Below are 27,889 nucleotides of genomic sequence, written 5' to 3'. Positions count from 1 at the left end.
ATGAGCCTTTACTCACCAGCATTTTTCTCTAGGAATATCAGCTCCAATAACTGTGAACTTTCCCCATTCATGGCATGAGAGGAATCCTGATGAAGAAAGTAAAACCTTGCAGCCCGTGCTTGAAGTAAGCCGCTGTGAGCATGCAGCGACTTAACCACGGAACAGAAACACACCCCATCTCTGCTGAAATTAGAGGTTAGGCTGAGAGGGCGTGAGTCAGAGCACCCCATGGGTCTGCAGCAGCCCACCCCTCCTTCTTCTCAGATTGTTCTGTCACTAAGCCTGCAAGATCACGGCCAGCCACAATCTCCAAATGACTCCAAAGAGAAGGCGTGGTGGACACGCCACCTGCAGCTAACCAGGGACCATGGTTGGGACGTGTCATCTCCCTCCTCCACCGCACGTCCTAGATTTCTATCAGCGCTTATGATGGTCTGGGCGACCTGCCTGAGCACTGGCTGGCCTTTCACCGCTCAGGGTCTGAGATCTTGGTTGCCTTGTGTTTATCAGGCCCTGATGGCTGCCCAGTCATCATTATCCCCAGACTTGGAAGCACCAGAAGAAGCCACCGACAATCTCCTCAGTCTCAGCTGTGTTTCAGTCCCCTGGTAGCAACCATAGCCCCATTGAGAGCTGGAATTATCTGTCCCCTGATGGTGGAGTAACTTCTTTCTTTGCCTGCTCGTCCACTAGTGGGCCCAAAGGGACCCAGTGATAGTCATATTCAGGTTCAACAGAACCTTTACTGTGAACCTCAGCAGAAGCTGCCCTGCTTCGTCCCAGGAACCAGGATCTCTAGTCCTGTGGAATATAAGTTCTCAGGGATAGGAAGCAAAATTCTACTAGTGGGTCACTAGGAGTTACACGGAAAGCAACCAATCCTACTTCCAAGATTTGGTTTCCAGACCCGTGTGTCCTGACAATTGGTGTCAAAGCACCATAGGTAGGCTGCAGGTTCAGCACCACATTGGCTGTTGTTACAGCACTGTGGCCACCCTCGAGGCCAACCCTCGGGAGCATTGGCCCTCAGCTGGCAACTTTGCTGAGCCATCAATGGCCTTTTCATTGTTCATGTAGGCTGGCAGCTTCCAAGTCATCCATATGTGGTCAAAGCAGTGGATCCCACAGTCATGCATTCATGGCACACCTCTTTGATGATAAAATGGGTCCTTGGTTTGGGCTGATGTTATGCATGTTTCTGTTTGAGACGTCATTCCTCCTGGAGGCCCTCAGGTAGGGGTGCTGGCAGGAGAACAGGCAGAAAAGGCAAATCTGTATTAGGAGCAGGTGTCAATTCCAGTAAGGGAAAATCACCTCCAGCTGCAATTGAAGGGGCCACATGTAATCAACCTGCTATCAAGTGTTTGCTGGTCCCCCAGGGCTAGAAGCATAGGACAGACACAGTGGAGGCAGCAGCTACATCAGCCTTGGTGAGGGGCATGCACCGCCTCCACCCTGCCCTGCCATCTTGGCTCCTCCATCCACAGCCACTGCCTGAGCACTGGTGACTGAGGAGAGAGGCTAGCTAACACCACTGGATGCGGCACCCAGAGGCCCTGGTGGACCCCAACATGAGACAGAGGCCTGCGTGTCTTCTGCCCACTCCAAGCAGCCCATCCACATGCCACTATCCCAGCCTTTGTAGACTCCAATCTTCCAATCTTTCTTCTCCCAGGCCTCCACTAGAGGTCTCCATCTAATTTCTGAATTTCTGGTTAATTTTTCAAAATGCTGAAATCCACAGGCTAAATCATGGAGAAAACTCTCTCAAAGTCCACACAGGAATCAAGGTCTGACTTCGTGGTCTCTCCTCCTACCCTAGCGAGTTCTGCCACCCTGCCCATGAGAGGTGAACACACATAGACCCACACACAGTTAAAACTGACAGTAATGAGAGGGGATTAGGAACCAGACAACATACCGTGGAGGAAAATCACAAGCCCCATCTCTTGTTATTCAGATGGGCAGACAGAGACTTCACACATCAACCACTCCCTGAGACGCTCCTTGACTTCGCCTCCATTGGGACCCGCAGGTTGCTGGAGCTCAGGTTCCTGAGGCCATGCTGTGTAACATCTTGCCCCAGTTTCATCTTCCAGTCCAGCCTCTGAAACTTCCATCAGTCACCCGCAGCCAAGATTTACCAAGGATTATTCTTTAACTTGATCTCTAAAACACAATTAACGGCTGTTAATTGCACACAATTAATTAGGCCTCCTCCTAAGCAGTAAGATCCGTATAATTATGAGCATGATGTGCTAGTTTTTTTTCCAGATCCACATTAAAATAAAATCCTAATAAATAAGATCAAAATTAGGTGTTTGTGTTTCCTAGAAGTACTGGTGCACCACCTGTGGGAAAAGTTGTCATCTGCTTCAAAGTCAGGTTTTATAGACTGAACCCTGCTTTGTCTCTGAAGGAGGAAACTTGTCTTCATTCGGATTTGCTGAGGTGTTTAAAAACATGGGGTTTTGGTTCACATTTCAAGACTGTCCGTAGCCCTTTTGTTTTAACCAAATCCAAGAAGAAGAAAGAGGCCCTGCTGCTTTCAAATGCTGATAACCACTCTGGGATGTCTATAATGTTAGAGGAAAAAATGGGCTTGACTTCACACAGAAAAAAGAAAAATATCTCGGTTTCATTTACATAAGCCTAGTGACATCTGAAGTGATGAACAATAAGTAGTGTTTATGAACTGCTACCATTTCCTACATTAGCCATGTTTTATAACTTTCCAAAAAATATCTAAAATATGTTTAAACATCTTGGCACTCCTACAAACAGCAGAGTTTTACATTTCAGGGTTTTACATGCCAGATGGGCAAGGCAGACTCTGTAGCAGAGCCATGGGGCAAGGGAATCCTGATCTCTTTATCTGGAATGGCAGGACATCACAATGGATAAATCAGGCACATTTAGCAGAGAACAGAATAGCAACCGCTTGAGTTTTACTGAACGTTGTGTGTCATTTGCCAGCACGATGAGATGGCAAATAGGTTCTTTAGCACAGCTCTCTAGGGTGTAAATACTTTCCATTGTATCAGGATTCATTTCAGCCACAGACAATCCAAACGCATATAAAAGAAACCTCAAATAACAGATTCATGCATGTAAGGCGTTACTCTCCTGCACAAAAAAGTCGAGATGTACAGGCCTAGACTCCTTTCGTCTTTCTCCTCTGCCATTCTCAGCATGAAATTTGTTCTCAATATCCTCTCCCTGCCCAGCTGGTGGCTGCAGCAAGAAGAAGGAAATCTACAAAGAATGTGATGACCAACTGATCACCCAGTGTATTAGTCCATGTTCATGCTGCTGATAAAAGACATACACAAGACTGGGCAATTTACAAAAGAAAGAGATTTGTTGGACTTACAGTTTCATGTGGCTGGGGAAGCCTCACAGTCATGGCGGAAGGCAAGGAAGAGCAAGTCACATCTTACATGGATGGCAGCAGGCAAAAACAGCTTGTGCAGGGGAACTCCTCATTTAAAAACCATCAGATCTCATGAGACTTATTCACTATCACAAGAACAGCACAGGAAAGACCTCCCCCATGATTCAATTACCTCCCACAGGGTCCCTCCCACAACACGTAGGAATTCAAGATGAGATTTGGGTGGGGACACAGCCAAACCATATCACCGAGCTATAAGGAAACTTCCAAGAAGCCCACATAAAACAGTAGCTAGAATTTAGTCAAATGTCTACACCTCCTGCAAAGGAAAATGAGAAATGTATTCTTTTAGCTGGGTACGTTGTTGCACCAAATAAAAGTACTCATATAAAGAGGAATAAGTGAAAATATTTCCACTTAATTCTATTATTAATACAGAGATAAGAATTTTATTGTATTACTTGAAGAAACAAAAGGCATTTTATTTTATTTTATTTTTTGAGACAGGGTCTCACTCTGTTGCCCAGACTGGAGTGCAGTGGCGCAATCTTGTCTCACTGCAACCTTTGCCTCCCAGGCTCAAGTGAGATGTGGCTTCACCATGTTAGCCAGGCTTGTCTTGAACTCCTGACCTCAAATGATCCACCTGCCTCAGCCTCTCAAAGTCCTGGGATTACAGGCATGAGCCACCATGCCAGGCCCAAAGGTTTTTTAGATCCAAGCAATTTGTTTAATAATTTCATGTAATCAACAGCTAATTTCTTAAAGATTCATTTTGGATTTCATATTTTTTTACAAAGAGGATGTTTAAACTTTGTACTCAAGATCCTGATTCTGGCCCTAATTGGAACAAAATTAATACTTGTGCCTTGCTTTAGGGAATACATTCTACCTTTTGACCCATAACCTTTATAGTTCTGTCAGGTCTCAGTGAGGTCAGGGTGACACGATCTTTACCACTGACCCACTCTGTGACCTCTCATTCCAAGTTCCTTCTTGAAGGCAAACTCTCAGATGGTCTCAGTAATCCCTGCCTCCAGTAATCATACTCTGTGTAATTTCCTCCCTTTGAGTGGGGCTGGGACTTCTGACTTGCTTCTTTAACTCACAGATTGCAGCAAAAGTCACTTCTGTGATTCCATGGGCAGCTTCCATCTTGCTAGCAGAATCTCTCTATTCCCTTCTCAGCAGGTGCACTTGGATGGTGCACATAGTCATGTTGGAGAGGCCCACATGGCAAGGAATCAAGACTGAGGGCAGACTCTCCTGAACAGCCAGCTAGAAACTTCAGCCCTCAGTCCAACAGCCTGCAAGAAATAAAGGCTTGCCAATAGCCATGTGAGCTTCAAAGTCCTATCCTTCCCCAGTGGAGCCTTCAGATGAGGCCCTAGCCCTCACCAGTGCCTTGATTGAAGTCTTGCAAGAAACCCTGAACAAAGGACCAACAAGTTGTGCCCAGACACCTGACTCACACCTAATAAACGTGTGATGTTTTAAGCTGCTTTTGTGGCAATTTGTTACATAGCAATAGATAACTAATGCATTTTTATAGGTAAAATGAGAATAATTCACCTATAAGGAAAAACAAGGTTAATAATACTATCTACCTCACATAGCTTTGTGAGGACTACACATACGCTTATTTGTGTTGTTGATGCTTTTGGTGATGTTGATTATGTCACATAGTAAATCATTCCAAACTTTAAGAGCAATTATCAGAAGTCCCTGCTTTGGGGAAGCTTGTATTCTAGCAGAGAAAACAGACAAGTAAATGAACAGATAAATATATGTAAGGTGGTAGAAAGTGTTATGAAGACAAATAAGGTAGCATACAAAAGACAGAGGTAGCATACAAATAAGGTAGCATACAAAAGATATAAGGGATGAAATTTTAGTTAAATATTGTTGGTGTCGTTAGGTATATCAGACAGGATAGGCCAGCTTCTGTTTGGTAACAATCCCAAAATACTGGGGGCTTAATACAACCAAAGTTTATTTTTTACTCACATAGCACTGGTGGGTGAGGGAATTCTGCTCATCTTACTCAGACACTCAGGTTGGTAGAAGCTTCATCCTAAAACTGCTGCTGTAGGGACAGAAATGTGACAAACATGGGCTGCTCTTAAAGTTTCCCCCATAATATTTCTGCTCATATTTCACTGTCCAAATCAAATCACATGGCAACAGCTTACTTCAACGGGGCAGAGAAGGTCATGTGCCTGGAAGGAGGAAAACCCGACGATTGGTGACAGCATGACTGAGGGTGCATTGAGTACAGCATTTGTCATGGTCTCACACTCCTGCCTTGCTCTGAGCCCTAATAAAGTGCTCTTCCCTTTGTCTCTTTTTTGTAGACCTACCATAGGCAAGCTTCTTTCACTAGCTTCCCTTTCCACTCAGTCAGTGCTTTCTAAAAACATATCTTTACAACTGGTCTATATCAGAAGTCAGCTAGCCACAGCCCATGGGCAAAGTCCCACCTGGCATTCATTTTGTGTAAAGTTTCATCAGACAGAGTCATGCCCACTCACTCACATATTGTCTGTGGCTGCTTTTGTACTCAACAACAGAACTGAGGAGTTGTGACGGAGACAAAGGGACCACAAAGCTGAAAATATTTACTACCTGGCACTTTACAAAGTAAGTGTGCTCACCTTGACCCATATAACTCAGAATTTTTTCAATGGGTATGACCTTTCATTCAGTTATAGTACAGGAGAACAGTGTTCATGATAAATAGGCAGGTAGATGGATGGATGGGTGGATGGGTGGAATGGAAGGATGGATGGAAAGAAGAAAGGATAAATGGAAAAATGAATGGATGGGTGGGTGGATGGAAGGAAGGAAGGAAGGAAGGAAGGAAGGGACAGATGGCCAGTTTTTGGTGTCATCATGGCCAGGCTCTAGTCCCCAATTATTCAATCAAACACTAATAAGGGTGTTTCTGGGAAGGCATTCTGTAGATGTGATTAACATTAATTTGATTTGAAGTAAAAGAGATTATCCAGATAGTCTGAGTGGGCTTGATCCAATCAGTTGAACAGCTTTAAGAGCAGAAAGGAGGCTTGCCAGAAAAAGCAGGACTTCCGCCTGAACTTGCACTGGTGCCGAGTTCCAGCACCCCTTCTTGGTTTTCTGTTTTACAGATTTCAGAATTGCCTGGGTGGAACGATTGCTTTCCTGTGCCAGGTACTTTGTAGGGGGCTGTACCTACAGTCTCATTCAATCAGCCTTACAATGGTAAGAGGTGGGTATTATTATACTCACTTTACCGGGACTAAACGGAGGCTATAAAGATCTCACGATATTGCCAAGAGTCATGCTATTGCTATTGGGAGGCCACGAGTTTTTGTCTTTAACATTGACTTCAGAGTCTCCCTGTATTCTTCTCACTCTACTGTGTCATCTTTTAATTCAGATATTTATGATAAAGTTTATAAAATGCTTCACTAATTTAATCTCCCATTTGGAAAACTTTTCTTTCAATGAAAGATATGGTTTAAAATGTCTCGTTCTACAGGTTAAGTTACTTCCACCTGCAGTTCAATCCACCAGCCACGTGACATAAGGCTCTGTTCTCTTTGGGTGGCTGTGGTTGGTTTTGTTTGTTTTGTTTTGAAGTATCTGATTTTTTGTTGTTGTTAAATAAAATTATTTTAGAGTAGTTTTAGATTCACAAAAAAGTAATATGATCATACAGAGAATTCCCATGTACCCCCACTCACAGTTCCCCTGTTATTAACTTCTTACCTTAGTATGGTAAACATGTCACAATTGATGAGAACCAATATTGACACATGAATATTAACCAAAATCCATACTTTATTCAGATTTATTCGCTCAGTTTTTCCCTAATGCCCTTTTCCTCTCTTGAATTCCATCCAGGACACCACATTAGACTAGTCATCATGTCTTCTTATGCTCTACTTGGCTGTAACAACTTCTCTGGCCTTTCTTGTTTCTGGCCACTAGGACAGTTATGAGCAGTACTGGTCAAGTTTCCTGTTGAATGTTTCTCAATTGAGATTTGTCTGATGTTTTTCACGTACCATACTTATGTAAGATGTTAATTATGGAGGAAATTGGGTATGGAGTATATGGGAACCTTCTATTCCAGGGGTCCCCAACCCCTGGGCCATAAACTGGTCCTGGTCTGTGGCCTGTTAGGAACTGCTCTTCACAGCAGGAGGTGAGTGGCTGGTGAACAAGCAAAGCTTCATCTGTATTTATAGCCACTCCACATTGCTCACATTACTGCCTGAGCTCAGCCTCCTGTCAGATCAGTGGTGGCATCAGACTCTCATAGAAGTGTGAACCCTATTGTGAACTGTGCGTGAGAGGCATCTAGGTTGTGTGCTTCTTATAAGAATCTAGTGCCTGATGATCTGAGGTGGAACAGTTTTATCCTGAAACCATCTCCCTCACCTCAGGTCTGTGGAAAAATTGTCTTCCATGAAAATGGTTCCTGGTGTCAAAAAGGTTGGGGACTGCTGATCTATACTATATTCACAATGTTTCTGTATGTATAAAACTATTCTAAAGCAAAAAGGTTATTTTTTAAAAGTCTAAGACAAAAAAAATTTAATCAAAAGCTAAATCATGAAGATGTTTCCACATGTCGAATTGCCAAGGATTGCTTCGTGACTATCAGAATAACGCTTGGCCCAGGGTGTTGCCAGTGGAAATGACTCCCTATCAGCCTCACTAACCTCAGTGGCTGGAGCACAGAGCAGGCCCTATGGCATGGTGGGAAGAACACATGAACACCAAGCCAAATAGATTGTTTTATGTGGTCTACATGTAATACCTGTAGGAAAATATTTTAGGGACCAGTGACCCTTAGTGAGAGTGGTGTGATGTGCAGCAGTGTTAAGTCATATTGGTGTATGTTACATGCACAGGAATCTATGGATTCTAGTTCCTGTCTGTTTCTTCTGTCTCTCCTCATATCAATTACTGCTGATCAATTATCAGCCTGAACAAGACCTGGAAGAGAACCTGCCACCACGCTGGCAAAGAGAGCCTAGGGATTCATCATATGCCTGACCTGACCCAGGGGAAGCCTCCAAGGAAATGAGGTCACCTCCAGAACATGATTTACAACACAGGCACCCCCTAAACCCATTCACTCTTTCAACACACAGAGAGCACATATCATGTATCAGATACTGGTTTTGGTGCCTTGAGGATGTAAAACAGACATGGCTTCTGCCCTCATGGAGCTTACAGTCAGGTGGAAGAAAAGTGCAATAAAAAGCACACACCTGTAGTCCCAGCTACATGGGAGGCTGAGGCAGGAGGATTGCTTGAGCCCAGGAGTGCAAGACCAGCCTGGGCAACATAGCAAGAGCTTCTTTCAACACAAAAAGAAGGAAAGAAAGAAATACAGAAATTTTCATTTGACCTCTATGCACACAAACTAGAAAACCTAGAAGAGATGGATAAATTCCTGGACACATACACCCTCCCAAGATTGGGCCAGGAAGAAATGGATTCCGGGAACAGACCAATAAGGAGCTGCAAAACTGAATCAGTAATAAATAGCCTGCTAATCAAAAAAAGCCCAGGATGTGATGAATTCAGAGCCCAATTCTACCAGATGTACAAAGAAGAGCTGGTACCACTCCTACAGAAACTATTCCAAAAAATTGAGGAAGAAGATTTCTCCCCAACTCATTCTATGAGGCCAGCATCATATTGATACCAAAATCTGGCACAGACACAACAAAAAAAGAAAACTTCAGGCCAATATCCTTGATAAACATCAATGCAAAAATCTTCAACAAAGTACTTGCAAACCGAATCCAGCAGCACATCAAAAAGTTAATCCACTACAAACAAGTAGGCTTCATCCCCAGGATGCAAGCCTGGTTCAACATATGAAAATCAATAAATGTGATTCATCACATAAATAGAACTAAAGACAAAAACCATATGATTATCTCAACAAATGCAGAAAAGGCTTTTGATAAAATTCAACATCCATTTGTGTTAAAAACTCTCAATAAATGAGGTATTGAAGGAATATACCTCAAAATAATAAGAACCATCTATGACAAACCCACAGCCAACATTATACCGAATGGGCAAAAGCTGGAAGCATTCCCCTTGAAAATCAGCACAAGACAAGAATACCCTCTCTCACCACTTCCATTCAGCATAGTATTGGAAGTCCTAACCGGAGCAATCACTCAAGAGAAAGAAAGAAAGTGTATCCAAATAGGAAGAGAGGAAGTCAAACTTATCTCTTTTTGCAGATGACATGGTTTTATACATAGAAAACCCTATAGTTTCAGCTCCAAAGCTTCTTCAGCTGATAAACAACTTCAGCAAAGTTGCAAGATATAAAATCAATGTACAAAAATCACTAGCATTCCTATACACCAGGAACAACCAAACTGAGAGCCAAATCAGAAAGGCAATCCCACTCTCAACTGTGACACACAAAGAATAAAATACCCAGGAATACAGCTAACCAGGGATGTGAAAGATCTCTACAATGAGAATTATAAAAGAATTGCTGCTCAAAGAAATCAGAACAGACACAAACAAATGGGAAAACACCGCATGCTCATGGATAAGATGAATCAATATCATTAAAATGGCTATACCACCCAAAGCAATTTACAGATTCAATGTTATTCCTATAAAAGTACCAATGACATTCTTCACAGAACTAGAAAAAAATATTTTAAAACTTACATGGAACCAAAAAAGAGCCCAAATAGTCAAGGCAATCTAAGCAAAAAGAACAAATCTGGAGGAATTATGTTACCTGATTTCAAACTATACTACAAGGCTACAGTGTCCAAAATAGCATGGTACTGGTACAAAAACAGGCATATAGACCAATGGAACAGAATAGAGAGCCCAGAAATAAGGCTGCACATCTACGACCATCTGATCTTTGACAAAGTTGACAAAAGCAAGCAATGCGGAAAAGAGTCCCTACTCAATAAGTGGTGCTGGGACAACTGGCTAGCCATATGCAGAAGATTGAAGCTGGACCCCTTCCTTACACCATATACACAAATCAGCTCAAGATGGATTGAAGACTTAAATGTAAAACCCAAAACTATAAGAACCTTGGAAGACAACCTAGGCAATACCATCTTGGACCTAGGAACAGGCAGATTTCATGACAAAGACACCAAAAGCAATCACAACAAATGCAAAAATTGACAAATGGTATCTAATTAAACTTAAGACCTTCTGCACAGCAAAAGAAACTATCAACAGAGTAAACATACAGCCTGCAAAATGGGAAAAACTATTTGCAAACTATGCATCTGACAAAGGTCTAATATCCAGCATCTGTAAGGAACTTAAATTTACAAGAGAAAAACAATCCTATTAAAAAGTGGGCATAAGACATAAACAGACACTTCTCAACCGAAGACATACATGCGGCCAAGAAGCATATGAAAAAAAGCTCAATATCACTGATCATGAGAGAAATACAAATCAAAACCACAGTGAGATACCATCTCACACAAGTCAGAATGGCTATTACTAAAAAGTCAAAAAAATAACAGATAATGGCTTGGTTGCAGAGAAAAGGGAATTCTTATACACTGTTAGTGGGAGTGTAAATTAGTTCAACCGTTGTGAAAAGCAGTGTGGTGATTCCTCGAAAAGCTAAAAGCAGAACTACCATTTGACCAAGCAATCCCATTAATGGGTAAATACCCAGAGGAATATAAATAATTCTGCCATAAAGACGCATGCACATAAATGTTCATTGCAGCACTGTTCACGATAGCAAAGACATAGAATCAACCTAAATGCCCATCAGTGGCAGACTGGATAAAGAAAATGTGGTACATATACACCATAGAATATTATGCAACCATAAAGAAGAACAAGATCATGTGTTTCGCTGGAACACGGATGGAGCTGGAGGCTATCATCCTTAGCAAACTAATGCAGCAACAGAAAACCAAATACTGCATTTTCTCACTTACAAGTGGGAGCTAAATGATAAGAACTTACGAACACAAAGAAGGAAACAGCAGACAGTGGGGTCTACTTGAGCAGGGAGGGTGGGAGGAGAGAGAGGAGCAGAAACGATAACTATTGGGTACCGGGCTTAATATCTGGGTGATGTAAAAATAGGTACAACAAGCCCCCATGACCCGTGTTTATCTATGTAAAAAACCTTCACATGTACCCCCAAACCTAAAATAAAATTTTTTTAAAAAAGGAAAAAGAAATTCTCGTTTTTAGAGTGGCTAGTAACAGAATGAAAATAAAATAAATCACACAAACAAATGAGTCTAAGCTGTGGTAAGGGGTGGGGACTTATGGTTGAACCCCCCCACCTGTGCGGTGTTTGTATTAGGGGAGGGACGAGTCATGAGGGAGGGCACTTTCAGGCTGGATGATGCCTCCTCCGCAGTGGTGTAACTAAGCACTGAGACAGGTACTCACTGGGGGCTCTAGTGCACGACCCTCCTGACATCCTGTTGGGAAATGAGTGCATGGGAGCCCCCACAGTTTCCAGGTTCCTACAATTATGTGTGGATTGAAATGTTTTCCTTCACTGTAACCGCCAGGTGGCACTGCAGGGTGATATACTGAATGAGAAAGCCTTGCATATAAAATTTTACTTTAATAACATCCCCGGGTTGGTTCCCTCCCCAGCCACCCCCCCACACACACCCATATTTCATTTGATTCAGTGAGGTTGGGTGACTCAGTAATCCGGTGAATTCTCACCCTAAAGTTGGAAGAAGACTGTAAATTATGCTAATTATAAAGCCCGTGAATGATCATCTTCCAGCCATATTTTCTTCTTGCATAAAATGAAATTGTATTTATACTTCCATAATCCAAGCTAAAATTAGCCATAACACTCTGTGTACTATACAAGAGCAAGGATCTATTTTCTTATTTGTTTACAACGTATCCTCAGAATCTAGGACACTACCTGTCATGGATAAGCACTCAATGGAAAATAAATGGATGAAGGAATGAATGAGTGCTAAAGATGATTATTAAGAAAATAAATATGTGGACCTCCATAACTTGGACTAAAACTAAGTTGGAATGCTATGGCTCAGATGAAAACAAAAGCATGTATTTACATTTAGAAAGAGGCCTTTATAGCATAAGAAATTATTAACTGGGCTGGTCATGGTGGCTCACACCCACAATCCCATCACTTTGGGAGCTTGAGGCAGGAGGATCACTTGAGCTCAGGAGTCCAAGACCAGCCTGAGCAACATGGTGAAACCCCATCTCTACTAAAAATACAAAAAATTAGCTGGGCATGGTGGCATGCACCTGTAGTCCCAGCTACTTGCAAGGCTGAGGCAGGAGGATCACCTGAGCCAGGGAGGTGGAGTTTGCAATGAGCTGAGATGACGCCACTGCATTCCAGCCTGGGTGACAGAGTGAGACTTCATATCAAAAGAAAGAAAAGAAAAGAAAGAAAGGAAGAGAAGGGAAGGGAGATGAGAAAGAAAGAAAAGAAAGAAAGAACGAAAGAAAGAAAAGGAAAGGAAAGGGAGAAAAAAGGAAGGAAGGAAGGAAGGAAGAGTCCTGGCCCAGGCCCATCAGGCCCGTAGACTCACCCAGTGGGTGCTTCCCCATCCACCATGTGTAACTGGGGTGGGCACACTTGACAGTTGGTAGAACCCACAAGTTATGGGCTGAATTGAGTCTTCCCCCAAACAAAATTATATATCGGAGTCCTGATGTTCAGTACCTCAGAATATGAACTTATTTGAAAAAAAGGGTCATTGCAGATGTAATGAGTTAAGATAAGGTCACTAGGGTGAGCCCTAACCCATGTGCCTGGTGTCCTTATAAAACAGAAATTTACACACAGACACACACACACAAGAAGGATACCACGTGAAGAAGAAGGCAGAGACCCCAGTGATGCTTCTATAAGCCAAAGCTCACCAGCAGCTGCAGCAACCAGCAGAAGCTGTGGGAGAGCCTGGAGTAGATCTCCTCTTGTGACCTCAGAGGAGCCAGCCCTCAGGCTTCTGGCCTCCAGGACTGAGACAATACATTTCTTATGTTTAAGCCACCGAGTGTGTGATACTTATTATGTCAGCCCTAGTAAACAAATACACCATGTATAGATTCCTTGTTCTGCAGAGTAAGAGCTATCACAGTGGGGTAAGCCAAGCAAAAACTTATGTTTGCCTTCAGGCCAAGACAGTAAATCAAAAACAACATTGTATCCCAAGGGAAACAGTAGATGCAGGGGAAGCAAGGCCAATGGATTCCATCATATCCCTTTTTCATTCACTAATCAGGCTACTTCCAAGCCACAGACATCTTAGAAGGTGAAAGTGAAGTACTGCAAACTCACCCAAGTGTAGTCCCAAGCACAGCTGCTGAGCCCATGTGGAACTTTTTCTAGAGCCAGCGACCATAGACATGGCACACAGCCAAGCATCCGATGAACGCAGTTTCTCCTCTTTATCAGCAGGGAGGAGTAGGAGCAGCTCGCGCTCACGTGGGATGGATAGCAGTACTCATTCACAGCTCTTCCCAGGGCGATGTTAATTCTCCAGCTCTCTGTCAGGATACAGGCTGAAAAGACCGGGACCTTGTGGACATTCCACAGTGCATCATGTTGGTCCACTATGTGGACACATTAAGGCTGAATGAACAAAATGCAGCAAGTATGTTGCCAGGAGGTGGGAAGAAAGATAAGAGAGAAACCCTATGAAGATCAGGAACCCCATAGATCAGTATGTTTGTAAGGATGCAGTGGTCTGGGGCTTGCTGGGACATTCCCTCTAAAGTAAAACATAAAATTATTGCACCTTACACCTCCCACCTTTAAGAAGGAAGCACAAGGCCCAGCAGACTTCTCTGGATTCTGGAGGCAGCATTTCCCACCCTTGGGAACATTGCTCAAACACACTTACCCTGCGACATGAAAGATGCCAGTTTTGCATGAGACCCAGAGAAGGAAGAGCAGGGCAGCAGGTCCAGGCTGAGGTGCAAGTGTCCCTGCTGTTAGGTCCATACAGCCCGGCAGGCCCTAGTGGGAAAAGACACCAGGTGGCATTTAAGACAAGGCTCAACAGGAGAATCACAGCACAGACCCTTAGGTCTAGAGCAAGCTCACATCATTAGCAGCAGAAAAATATGCACTATTTGAAAAAAGCTTTGTCCTGCTACCTAACCGTGGCAACAAGGACCATGCAGCCAGCCCACCATGACCTGGGTTCAGGTCAGGACCCCCTAACTCATAAGGTCAGACAAGCAATCTGCAAATAATTCTCATGATGGAGCACCAGTAAGGCCAGAAGGCACTTGTAAGTTGCACTGGCAGGTGTCCGAGACACTCTCCCACACCCAGCCCTGCCTGTCATCCACCACTTCTAACCAGTGCTTTCCCTTCAGTTAACTCCTGTGACCACACAGTGGCAGGGAAAGGGGCTTGTCCCTTTTTACCTGCTGAGCAGGGAGGGAAATGCTTGGTTCACAGATGGCAGATGGGTAAACTTGCTACATGGTACTAGCTGAAAATGGACTATTCCTGCACTACAGCCCCTGATAATTCAGGGTGCCCCCGAAAGACGTAATGAGGGACTTCCTCCCAATGTCATCTACTTGGAGTGGAAACAAAAGTGGCCCGAGGTTAAAACACATATAGATTCATTGGCAGTGGTGAATGGCTTGGCTGATTGTTTAGTGACTTAGAAGAAGAAAAATTCAAAGTTTGGGACAAGGAGGCCTGTGAATGATCCTGTCAGGATGAGCATTAAACATAAAGATGGTCATGTTCTATGTTAGTTTCCCCAAGACAGCATTCACCGTGGAAGAGACATCAAACAACAAGGAGGGAGAATGACTCAGCCAGCCGAGGTTCAGCCCTCCTCACTCACTGCTCACTCCAGTAGTGGCACAATGAACCCATGAACGAAGCAGCTGTGGTGACAGGGAAGGAGGCTATGCATGGACCCAACAGCATGGTCTCCAACTCACCAAGGCTGATCTAGCTACTAAATACCCAACCTGCAAGCCACAGAGAACAACCCTGAGCCCCCAGTACGGCACAATCACTCAGAGACCAACCAGCCACTCTGGAAGGGAATGATTCTGCTTGACAGGAATTAACTCATATCCTGGTGGGAGTTTGGCTTTCCTTTCCACAGAACTTCAGGCACCATCACTATCCGAGGGTTTACAAAACGTCTGGTCTGCCCACGTGAATCCTGCACGATGTGCCTTTGGACCCAGGGACCCGCTTCACAGGAAAAGAAATTTGACAAGTGAGCGTGCAAGTAAGCATGGGTTCACCAGTCCTATCACATCCCGCACTGCCCTGGAGCTTCTGTCCTGATAGCTCAATGAAGCTACCCTTTGAGGATACAGCTTGGAGATAATCTCCTGCAAGGATGGGGCACTGCACTCCAAGATGCAATATTCTCTCGAAATCAATAACAAAGGCATGGTACTGTGTCCCCAGGAGGTCTACCATGAGTATGGGATTCAGTGGCTGGAAGGAGTGCTGCCCTACTTATGATTGCTCCCAGTGGCTCACTTAGAGAACTGTGCTTCCCATCATTGCAGCTCCCCAGAGGGGGACTTTTTCCACTAAGGGACACAGCAAGAGTCTCATTACACATTAAGCTGGGACTGCCTCCCTGACACTTCAGGCTTCTTTTGCCATACAACCAGCAGCAAGAAAAGGTGTCACCATCTGGCAGGACTAATTGGCCCTAATCATTAAAAAAGAGGCTTCTGGTGGGGCGCAGTGGCTCACGCCTGTAATCTCAGCACTTTGGGAGACTGAGGTGGGCAGATCACAAGGTCAAGAGATCGAGACCATCTTGGCCAACATGGTGAAACTCTGTCTCTACTAAAAATACAAAAATCAGCTGGGCATGGTGGTGCGCACCTAAAGTCCCAGCTACTCGGGAGACCGAGACAGGAGAATCGCTTGAATCCGGGAGGTGGAAGTTCCAGTGAGCCAAGAGATCGCACCACTGCACTCCAGCCTGGCGACAGAGTGAGACCCGTCTCAAAAAAAAAAAAAAAAAAAAAAAAAGAGCCTGCTGTTGCACATGGAAGGAAGGAAGAACACCTTCTGCACCCACATGATCCACGGGGGTGTCTATTAGTCCTCGCTGACTGAATATTCATAACAAATGGAGGGCACCTCAGTCGTGAACCAAGGAAGGTATGGTGAGCAGAGGACAGAGACCCCGAGGGATGAGAGTCTGGGCAGCCCCCACCCTGGACCATCAAAGTCTAAGTCTAGCAGTGCTAGCTGGGGGTGAGGAGAACCAAGACTGGGTAGTAGGGGCGGGAGGTCATGAGTATCTGTCATTGTCCCAAGATCACTTCAGCATAGAGACATCGGTTTGTCTCAATAACCTTTCCATTGTAGGTTTATCCAGGAAGAGACCAACCAAGTCCCAGACGAGCTCTGCCCACATCAAGCGAGCTTCTGGAACGTGGCGGAATGCTGCAGGTGGACTGCAGTGGTTCTGTGGTATGTTGGCCAACTCCCGCCCTCAGTTCAGGGTGCGCATTCCTCAGACGCCAGGGGTAGCCTGCATCCAGTGACTCATTGATGCTAGGATACAAAGACCCAGCTCCCAAAACTTTAATTCAAGGCATCTCTGAAATGCCACCCAAGCTTCAAAGCTCTCTGTGAGATCAGCTGAGGCCTCAGTTGCATCTCTATTGCACTTCAATTTCTCCTGCGGCATCCTGCTCCCTCCCTCCCTCACAGGGGCTGTTCCTCAGAGCCGTTCCCAGTCACCACCTGCATGCACATCTCCATCTCAGAGTCAGTTTCCTGGGAATCCTGACCCAGGGCAATGTCTGAAGCCCAGACTCTGGAGACATGGGGCTATGAAGGAGCATGAGGGTGAAAGTTCAGGCTCAGACCTGAGATACATTCTCTCTACCATAGGACCCAATGCATAAAGCTGATAGCTGGATGTCTAACTGACTCTACTTTTCAGTTTTCAGCCATTCAGAAGGGAAATGTACCTTAAAAATCCCAGCACGCCTGATTCTCTCATTTACTAGTTGTGCAATCTTAACGAAGCTACTTGACTTTTCTGAGCTTCTCATCTAAAACAATGAAATAACAATCATTAACCACCCATTCAGTTGTAATTATTAAATGGTCTAATCAGTGTCAGTTACTTAGCACAGTGCCTGGCATATTGCTAAAGTCCCTGAAGTGTCAATCCATTATCCTCGGGTGGGCAACAGATGGAACATCCCTTATTTTTACATGCTTAGTATGTCTGAATTTAATTTCTATCTCAAGCTCTCCTCACGTCTTCTTAGAAGAATGTTCAACATTGATAATTGAAGGTCAACTCCGTTCTCTGGGTCAATTCAGCCAACCAGGGGTTAATTGCCTCCTACCTCATGCTCAGGGTGGCATCCGGTTGCCATCGGCCTTAGATAGCATCTAGGTGTGAGAGGGATCGTCTGTGGCTCAGGTGTCATCACGAGCCAGTCTCCACTGGGACACATGATGCCTGTCTGGGTCTTGGCCAGCGTCACCTTGAGGTGTCTGCCTTCTCTCTGGTTTCTGATGGTTTTGTCAGAGGAGTTTGAAGCAGAGCACCTCCATCTTGAATAGAATCTGGGTAAAATAAGGCTGAGACCTACTGGGCTGCATTCCCAGGAGGCTAAGCCATTCTTAGTCACAGGATGACATAGGTGGTCAGCAGAAGATATAGGTCATAACAACCTTGCTGATAAAACAGGTTGCAGTAAAGAAGCTGGCCAAACCCACCAAAACCAAGATGGCAACGGAAGAGACCTCTGGTCGTCCTCACTGCTACACTCCCATCAGCACCATGACAGTTTATAAATGTCATGGCAACATCAAAAAGTTATCCTATATGGTCTAAAATGGGGAGGCATGAATAATCCACCCCTTGTTTGGCATATCATCAAGAAATAACCATAAACATGGGCAACTAGCAGCCCCTTTCACTTTACTGTATGGACTTGCCCTGAATTCTTTCTTGCACGAGATCCAAGAACCTTCTCTTGGGGTCTGGATTGGGACTCCTTTCCAGTAACATCTTGGACTGTTGCTTCCCCAGAGTGGATTCCCTGGTAAAGAAACGAAGTTTTCAAGCTGATGAGCTCTGCCAGAGTAAACGTGATAAACATAGTAAAGTGTAAGATTTGAACCACACTTTTAGGCTTCCTAGTTTTAGATTTTTCATTTGGTCAAGTGACTTCCTCCTCACAGGTTGTGTAGATGGAAGAGACAAGGAAGGAAGTCAGCCACCCTGTGGAGTAGCCAGGACTCACCATGTGTAAGCCATGACCCCATGCTGAGCTTCTGGCCCAAGGCAAGTGCTCCCAACATTTAGGGCCTGGCAACGCTCATTGCATTGTTTTGTATTAATAGATAAGCTTAGAAAAGTCAAGTTGTTTCCTTTACATTACTCAACTAGTAAACGGGGAAACTGGGTGTGTTGGAATTGCTTAGATGCATTTCCCTTCTGAATTTTTAAAGACTGAAAACCAAAGAGTAGAGTCAGCTACTAGGTTTTGTTGATGTGGTTTATTTCAATTGACATTATTTCTTTATGAATATTTCAAGACATATTGCTTTCCTAAGACCCTACACCTCCATCTGGCCACAGACACCAGATGGGAAGTGGACCTTTTCTACGTTAGAATGCAGGAGTGAATACACCTCAATTCTAAATGTGCACTTATGATGACACTGGGCTATGATGACACTGGTGTCTTAAAGTGATGCAAATTTCAGCATTAGCTACGAACCCCACCTGCCACCCAGCATCCTCTGTTGGCACTGCAGGTGGATGTGTGGTAGGGGCTTAGATATATCTCTTGGTGTCATAGAAGCGTGGCCAGCCAGCAATTAATTTAGTGTCCACCAGAGTTTTCTCTGCTCTTGCCACCTAGCTTGCCCATGTATTCTGAACCTGGGAACTGTGCAAATCATGCTTTATTTTTTTCATAGGGCACTTTAGTTCTTGGCTTCAACTGCTTTCTAGTTATGTTGATAAATTTCTCTTAAGACATGGACATCAATTTGTGATTTTTAAGGTAAACTTCTGCTCCTATTTTATGTCTCTCCAGGTCATTTGCATTATCAGTAAAGCAGTGAGTTTTAAGGGTTGATGTTACTCAACTAGCTGGTATTGAGCTTAGAACTTAAACCTACAGTGCAGACTTGTGAACAAGTGTAAAGCACATTGAGTATGTTTAAATGGAGATGTTTCACTTCTCTTCCCTGAGCTGCCTTTCTTCCCCTTCTTTTCTTTAAACTTCTTGACAGAGTCATCTGCATTTCTACTTCTGTTACTTTATCTATTTATTTTTTAAATTATTATTATTAATTACACTTATAATACATTGAAAATACAGTCTCACGGTTTAAAATTCAGACACTTTACATAAAATTGAAGTCGTTTTTGCTCACCACTCACAATATAATAGCTAACATTTGTGGAGTTTTTAGTCTATGCAAGCCTCCTAGAAGCACTTTCTGATTTTTTTTTTTTTACTTTGTTCAATGGTTTTATAACACATAGGTAATGTTATTTTATCCTTATGTTAGAGATGAGGAATTTAAGGCCCAAATAAATGAAATAACTTGCATGAAGTCACACAGTAGAAGGCAAAGCTTGGATTTGAGCCCCAGGAAATTTATGACAAAGACTGTCCTTTTCAAAAAAAAAATTTCAACTTTTATTTTAGATGCAGGGGGTACATGTGCAGGTTTGTTATATGGGTATATTGTGTGATGCTGACATTTGGGGCACAAATCCTATCACCCAGGCAGTGAGCATAGCAGCTGATTATTTTTCAGCCCTTGCTCCCCTCCATCCCCCCTAAGTAGTCCTGAAACTGCCTTTGCAAAAATTATATCAGGAGAGCAATTATAACAGTGAGCTGAGCTAACCCACCACTCATCTTGCCTTTCCCTTAATTATTCCTGGGCTACTGGGCTGAGCTAACTTTGAAAGACATTTAGGCTATCATTTAAATGATAAGAAGCCTTGCCCAGAACTCAATCACTTTTGTAAAGCTAATAGCAGGCCATTAGGCTGCGGGGAGGAAAGGAGCCTGAGACCTGCTAAGGTACAGACAGAAACGATTACCAGCCATTATTCCAGAGGTTATAAACTATGCAACTTCCTCAATTACTCCTGCAAATAACATCACTATTGTAGCTTGGCCTTTTGAGATATCTTTTCAGATTTTTTGCAAGTCTGACACCCATGACACCACCTAGACCCACCAACCCCACTCCTGTGGCCCCACACATAAGTGATTCGGCATGCAGGAGGACAGCTAGCAAGAGGCCAAGACCTACAGAACAACCACTACCAGTCCTCTGTCAGCAGGAAGCAGTTATAGAAGACTAACCATCTTTCCCCCAAAGAATTGGGATCTTGGACTCTTAAGGGGGGGATGTTTTATGGTAGGTAGTTAGTCACACATGAGCAGGGCAGGAGAGGGCCCCCACAACCAAGAATGTCAGGTGACCATCAGGTGATGGTTAGGTGGTTGTTAAACTGTCTCTCTAAAATAATATAATAATTAGTCACAACTGGCACCAGGGAAAGGCAGTCTCCCAATAGAAACACCTGAAACTGGTGATCAGCAGCTCCCCAGTAAGATCTCAGGAGTTGGGCAAGTGGGCTCAAGCATGCACAATAAGAGGAAAAATGGCAGAGCTTAATTGCTATATGACCTTCCTCTACGAACATTCAACTGGCAAAGGGAAAAATGCCTCAAGTGAACATGTGTACGACTTCAGTAAACACACTGCAAACACAGCCCCTCCCAAGGGCTGGCAGGCCACTGCTCATGTGGACAGCCCACCCCAAGTGAAGAACTAGGGGAGAAGGGACACAACACCCTGGAAGCATGCCAAGGTATAAAACCCCAAGTCAAAAGTCAAACAGTGCACTTGACCTCTCAAGTGACCTGTTTGCCTGTCTTCCAAGTGTACTCGACTTCCTTTCATTCCTGCTCTAAAACTGTTTAATGAGCTTTCATTCCTGCTCTAAAAAACTTGCCTTGGTCTCTCCCTCTGCCTTATGCCCCTCAGTCAAATTCTTTCTTCTGAGGAGTCAAGAACTGAAGTGGCTGCAGAACCATACAGATTCACTGCTGCTAACATTTCTTTATGCAGCAGGCAGGAAGATCCCATCAGGTGGTTACAGTCCTCAGTATCAAACGTTGCCATCTTTATGTCCATCTGTACCCAATGGGAAAATAAATCCTTATACCAAAAAGACACATGCATTTGTATTTTCATCACAGCAGTATTCATAATAGCTGTGTCTTAACAAAAGAAGACATTTGACCCCCCGACTCCTGCCCCAAATCGTTGTCCCTTCCTTACAGGGTCACTTAAAATAATCACATGGTATGATTCTCTTCAGACCATTCCCTCCACATTTAGATAAATTTATAAAATACAGAGCTTTATTACAACTTACATTTTTTTCTCCCAAGGGCATTCCATCTAATTCTTTGTAAATACTGCAGAGGGCTCCACAACACAGATGTACAATATCTGGGGTATTTAGTCTTCCCCTACTGATGGACATTTAAAACCTGTTTTTATCGTTAAAAATAATGCTTTAGAACATCACTGCTCATACCTCCGTGTACATGCACAGCATTTCATGTGATATCAGGGTAGGCACCAAGGTCTGGAACTGCACATCAAAATGTGTCTAGTTTAATAGAGCCTTTTTTTTTTTTTGCTTCCTGGGCATCTGCTTGGGACCCTGTCCTCTTCCCACTCCACTGTAGGGTAAGATTAAACTTTTCTAGGATTCTTATTAATGAAATTATGTAGCATGGATACTTTTATATCTGGCTTCTTTCGGTTAGCATAATATTTTTGAGATTTATCCATGTTGCTTGTATCATTAGTTTGTTCATTTTGCATTGGTAAGCAGCATTTCATTGGGTGAACATAATAAAACTTTATTTTTCTGTTGATGGACATTTAAATTGTTTCTGATTTGGATAACTGTAAATAAAAACTGCTATGAACATATATGGTCAAGTCTTTATGTGGGCAGATAAATGCTATTTTTAAATTTAAGAAAACTAAACAACAGAAGTGAATTGATTAGCAAGTTACCCATATTTAAGTTGGAATCATCTGAAAAGATTATATATCTTAAGACTTAAAAACTAATAAAATCTTTATAAAATATAATTCTGCATCTGAAAAATCCTTTGAAGTATACTCAAAGTTCTCATTCACACAATTTCGGGTGAAGTCACACCAATCTGGATTATAGAATAATCCAAAAAGAAGTCTAGCTTTGTTAGAATTGATTTTCTGCTGCTCTAACAGAATACCTGAGACACGGTAATTTTTGATGAACAGAAGTTTATCTACCTTTGGTCTTTGATGTTGGTGACCTTCTGATGGGGTTTTTGCCTGGGCACCCTTTATGCTGATGTTGATCCTATTGCTTTCTGTTTCCTTCTAACAGTCAGGCCCCTCTTCTGCAGGTCTGCTGGAGTTTGCTGGAGTTTGCTGGAGGTCCACCCCAGACCCTGTTTGCCTGGGTATCACCAGAGGAGGTTGCAGAACAGCAAAGATTTCTGCCTGCTCCTTCCTCTGGAAGCTTTGTCCCAGAGGGGCACTCGCCAGATGCCAGCCAGAGCTGTCCTGTATGTGTCTGTCGACGACTGCTGGGAGGTGTCAGGAGGCACAAGGCTCTGAGACCCACTTGAGGAGGCAGTCTGTCCCTTGGCAGAACTCGAGTGCTGTGCTGGGAGATCTGCTGCTCTCTTCAGAGCCAGCAGGCAGGAACATTTAAGTCTGCTGAAGCTACGCCCACAGCTGCCCCTTCCCCAGGTAGGGACTGCTGCCTTTCTTTCAGAGATGCCGTGCCCAGAGACAAGGAATCTAGAGAGGCAGTCTGGCTACAGTGGCTTTGCTGCACTGTGGTAGGTTCAGCACCCAGTTAGAATGGCAATAATTAAAAAGTCAGGAACAAAAGATGCTAGAGAGGATGTGGAGAAATAGGAACAATTTTACACTGTTGGTGGGAGTGTAAATTAGTTCAACCATTGTGGAAGACAGTGTGGCAATTCCTCAAGGATCTAGAACCAGAAATACCATTTGACCCAGCAATCCCATTACTGGGTATATACCCAAAGGATTATAAATCATTCTACTATAAAGACACATGCACACATATGTTTATTGCAGCACTACTCACAATAGCAAAGACTTAGAACCAATCCAAATGCCAAGCAATGATAGACTGGATAAAGAAAATGTGTCACATATTCACCATGGAATACTATGCAGCTATAAGAAAGAATGAGTTCATGTCCTTTGCAGGGACATGGATGAAGCTGGAAACCATCATTCTCAGCAAACTAACACAGGAACAGAAAACCAAACACCACGTTTTCACTCATAAGTGGGAGTTGAACAATGAGAACATACGGGCACAGGGAGGGGAACATCACACACTGGGGCCAGTCGGGTGATGGAGGGCAAGGGGAGGGATAGCATTAGGAGAAATACCTAATGGAGATGACGGGTTGATGGGCATGGCAAACCACCATGGCTCATGTATACCTATGTAACAAACCTGCATGTTCTGCACATGTATCTCAGAACTTAAAGTATAATAAAAAAGAAAAAAAGAAAATTGATACAAAAAATGTCGAATAAAGATAATAATTCCTGGAAAATAATGTATTTGGCTTATGGTTCTGGAGGCTGGGAAGTCCAAAAACATGGCAATATCATCTGGTATGGGCCTTTGTGCTGTGTCATCCCATGGTGGGACACAGAAGGGCAAGAGAGGGTGAGAGCAAGAGAGCAAGAGGGGGAAGGGGGCCAAATTTGCTTTTATAACAACCCACTTTCACAATAACTAGCCACTCTCATGGTAACAACATTAATCCACTCATGAGGGCAGATCCCTCAGGACCTAATCACCTCTTATTAGGTTCCATCTCCCAACACTTTGCAGTTGGGGGTTAAGTTTCTAACACATAAACTTTGGGGGAGCACATTTGTATTAGTCTGTTCTCACAATACTATAAAGAAATACTTGAAACTGGGTAATTTATCAAGAAAAGAGGTTTGATTGGCTCACAGTTCCACAGGCTGTACAGGAAGCGTGGCTTAGGAGGCCTCAGGAAACTTGCAACCATGGCAGAAGGCAAAGGGTAAGCAGGCACATCTTACATGGCAGGAGGAAGAGAGCAAATGGGGAGGTGCTACATACTTTTAAACAGCCAGATTTTGTGAGAACACACTCACTATCAATGAGAACAGCAAGGGGGAACTCTGCCCCCATGATCCAATCACCTCCCACCAGGCTCCCCTCTGACACTGGAGATTACAATTTGACATGATATTTGGGCAGGGACACAAATCCAACCTATATCAAAACTCAAACCAAAGAAAGTCTTTATGATTTCTAGGTCTATCAAATATCTGAGATTATTTGCCTAAAAAGATATTTCTCAGGAAACATCCTATGCTATTTATCTAAATGATCAATTATATTCTATTGTATGTTGCCTTTGGCTCTTAAGCATTCTCCCTGGGATCTTGATTACACTATTAATTTGCTTAGCAAACACTTCCCTCAGAGTATAACAAAAAGCATGTGTGGGGAAAAGCAAGAGAGATCAGATTGTCACTGTGTCTGTGTAGAAAGAAGTAGACATGGGAGACTCCATTTTGTTATGTACTAAGAAAAATTCTTCTGCCTTGAGATTCTGTGACCTTACCCCCAACCCCGTGCTCTCTGAAACATGTGCTGTGTCAAACTCAGGGTTAAATGGATTAAGGGTGGTGCAAGATGTGCTTTGTTAAACAGATGCTTGAAGGCAGCACGCTCCTTAAGAGTCGTCACCACTCCCTAATCTCAAGTACCCAGGGACACAAACACTGCGGAAGGCCGCAGGGACCTCTGCCTAGGAAAGCCAGGTATTGTCCAAGGTTTCTCCCCATGGGATAGTCTGAAATATGGCCTCATGGGAAGGGAAAGACCTGACCGTCCCCCAGCCCGACACCCGTAAAGGGTCTGTGCTGAGGAGGATTAGTAAAAGAGGAAGGCATGCCTCTTGCAGTTGAGACACGAGGAAGGCATCTGTCTCCTGCCCGTCCCTGGGCAATGGAATGTCTCGGTATAAATCCCGATTGTACGTTCCATCTACTGAGATAGGGAAAAACTGCCTTAGGGCTGGAGGTGGGACATGCAGGCAGCAATACTGCTTTGTAAAGCATTGAGACGTTTATGTGTATGCACATCTAAAAGCACAGCACTTGATTCTTTACCCTGTCTATGATGCAAAGACCTTTGTTCACGTGTTTGTCTGCTGACCCTCTCCCCACTATTGTCTTGTGACCCTGACACATCCCCCTCTCGGAGAAACACCCACGAATGATCAATAAATACTAAGGGAACTCAGAGGCTGGCGGGATCCTCCATATGCTGAACGCTGGTCCCCTGGGTCCCCTTATTTCTTTCTGTATACTTTGTCTCTGTGTCTTTTTCTTTCCCAAGTCTCTCGTTCCACCTTACGAGAAACACCCACAGGTGTGGAGGGGCAACCCACCCCTTCAAGCATGAGCTAAACACATTGAGGTATAACAAATCTCTAGTTATTGGGGCCTAATTAGTGAAGTTGTGACTTTATGTGAGCATAATCAGGCTCTCACCAGGTCAACCCATGAGGATAGGCAAGTTCTAAGATATCAAGCAGGTGGGTGGGATTGGGGAAGGTGAGGACCCACAGAGGGGAGGCACCCTAGTTAGCATCACTAAAAGTCTGCCTTTGGCAACGCTGAGTAGCAGGCTTCTTATGGCTCAGATGCTCCCTGGTAAGAGAATTCTTTATACAAACTTCAGCAAAAGGAAATGTTATATTATTAATAGATGATTAATGGTAGAAGTAATTCATCTTAATTCTGAACACACCAGATCAGCCCAGGATTGATGATCCTGGATTGATGATCAAACATAACTCTATGAAAAAGAAAATGGATCTATTAAATTCCCCCCAAAATATAAATTAGAGTGAGGATGGTGTGTCTCATAACCTGCATTACACACACACAAAAAAAGAAAATGGGAAAGCTATGGAGCTCTTGCCAAGGCTTTTGGGGAATTCAAAGGAAAGAAAAGTCACTGACCTATGACCAAACCTGCTCACCTTCCTAGCTATTTGCCCTGGAGATGCATGCAGCCATCAGAAGACTTTTATCTCAGAGTATATTTTGTTATACTCTGAGGGAAGTGTTTGCTAAGCAAATTAATAGTGTAATCAAGATCCCAAGGAGAATGCTTAAGAGCCAAAGGCAACATACAATAGATAAGCTATACTCTAAGGCTTACCCTTAAGAAAATGATTTTAGCAAGGGCCCTGGTCTGCTCTCTTGGGGCACTGTCTTCAGAGGGTAGTGCAGCCGGCTCCCAGGACTCCCAAGAACCAATTGAGAACATCTCTTCCTAAATCTCCCTTCAGCGAGGTCTCTGTTGGAGGCTCAACCATGGTGGGAGTGTTTACATCACAGAAATTGACAAATGCTCAAACCAGGTCTCCTTACCCTCAAGCATTTATCAGCATACCACTGCCAGTGATGCTCTGTGGCCAGCTCACTATGCTATGTCCAGAGCTCAGCTGATAATAAGTTCTCAGCAGGTTCTTTTAATGAGTGCAAGAGATTTATAAGAGGTAAAAGGAAAATGAGCTGCAGGAAATAAAAGACTTGTTAATTATCTTATTGCTGTTAAGAGTGCACCTTTGTTTCTAATGCATGAACTTAAAGCAGGCTAGTTTAAGAACACTCTCCCAAGTGTGTGAGAGAGTATGGAGATATAAAGATATAAGGCTTTTTTCTTTTCTTTTTTTTTTTCTTTTTTTTTTTGCAAAAACAGAAAACTTGACAAAGGATAGCTTCAACAAGTAACAAGGTTAATTTTCTCACATAACATCGAGTTTAAGGGTAAAAGTCCAAAGCCAACAAAGCTGCTCATAAGGTGTTTACTGTCTTCAGCTTCATCATCATCATCGTCATGTGATTCTAAAGGTGAAAAGATGACTGCTGCTCCTCCAGCTATTACAACTACATTTCAGGAAGACAGAAGAGGAAAAGCACAGGAGAGTCCTCCCCCAGGGACTTCTGCCTATATCTCATCAGCCAGAATTGTGTGAAGAGCCCTTTAGCTGCAAAGGAGCTGGTGAAATGGAATATTTTTACCTGGTAGCCTTTAGAGTGGAGTAACAAAAGGGGAAAAGGGTATGGAAAGAATGTTCCAACACTGATTCAAATCCCATTGCCTCTAGAATTCAGGTTCAGAATAAACTATTTCATTTATTTCAAAGTCACAGGACATCCACAATAAAGAAAGACTTCCATCTCTTCTAAAAATGCAAAAATTATCCCTGCGTGGTGGCATGCACCTGTAATCCCAGCTACATGGGAGGCTGAAGTAGGAGAATTGCTTGAACCCAGGAGGCGGAGGTTGCAGTGAGCCTAGATGG

General features: G+C 43.5%; 1 protein-coding gene across 1 annotated transcript in view; it reads right to left on the bottom strand.

The window, feature by feature from the left end:
* The window catches only part of IGSF5 (immunoglobulin superfamily member 5), a 200,849-nt gene that overhangs the window by 74,132 nt on the left and 98,828 nt on the right, over window positions 1–27,889 (bottom strand). Inside the window, 7 exon segments of the mRNA XM_034948070.3 lie at window positions 17–1,242; window positions 1,922–2,169; window positions 3,374–3,478; window positions 4,504–4,701; window positions 5,402–5,480; window positions 13,722–13,945; window positions 14,287–14,402. Of these exon segments, the coding sequence (XP_034803961.3) occupies window positions 17–230 (214 nt within the window). The 5' untranslated portion in view covers window positions 231–1,242; window positions 1,922–2,169; window positions 3,374–3,478; ... (2 more) ...; window positions 13,722–13,945; window positions 14,287–14,402.

Source organism: Pan paniscus, chromosome 22 (genome assembly GCF_029289425.2).
Source record: "Pan paniscus chromosome 22, NHGRI_mPanPan1-v2.0_pri, whole genome shotgun sequence".
Classification (NCBI taxonomy): Eukaryota; Metazoa; Chordata; class Mammalia; order Primates; family Hominidae; genus Pan; species Pan paniscus.
This window is presented reverse-complemented; position numbering and strand designations above follow the sequence as displayed.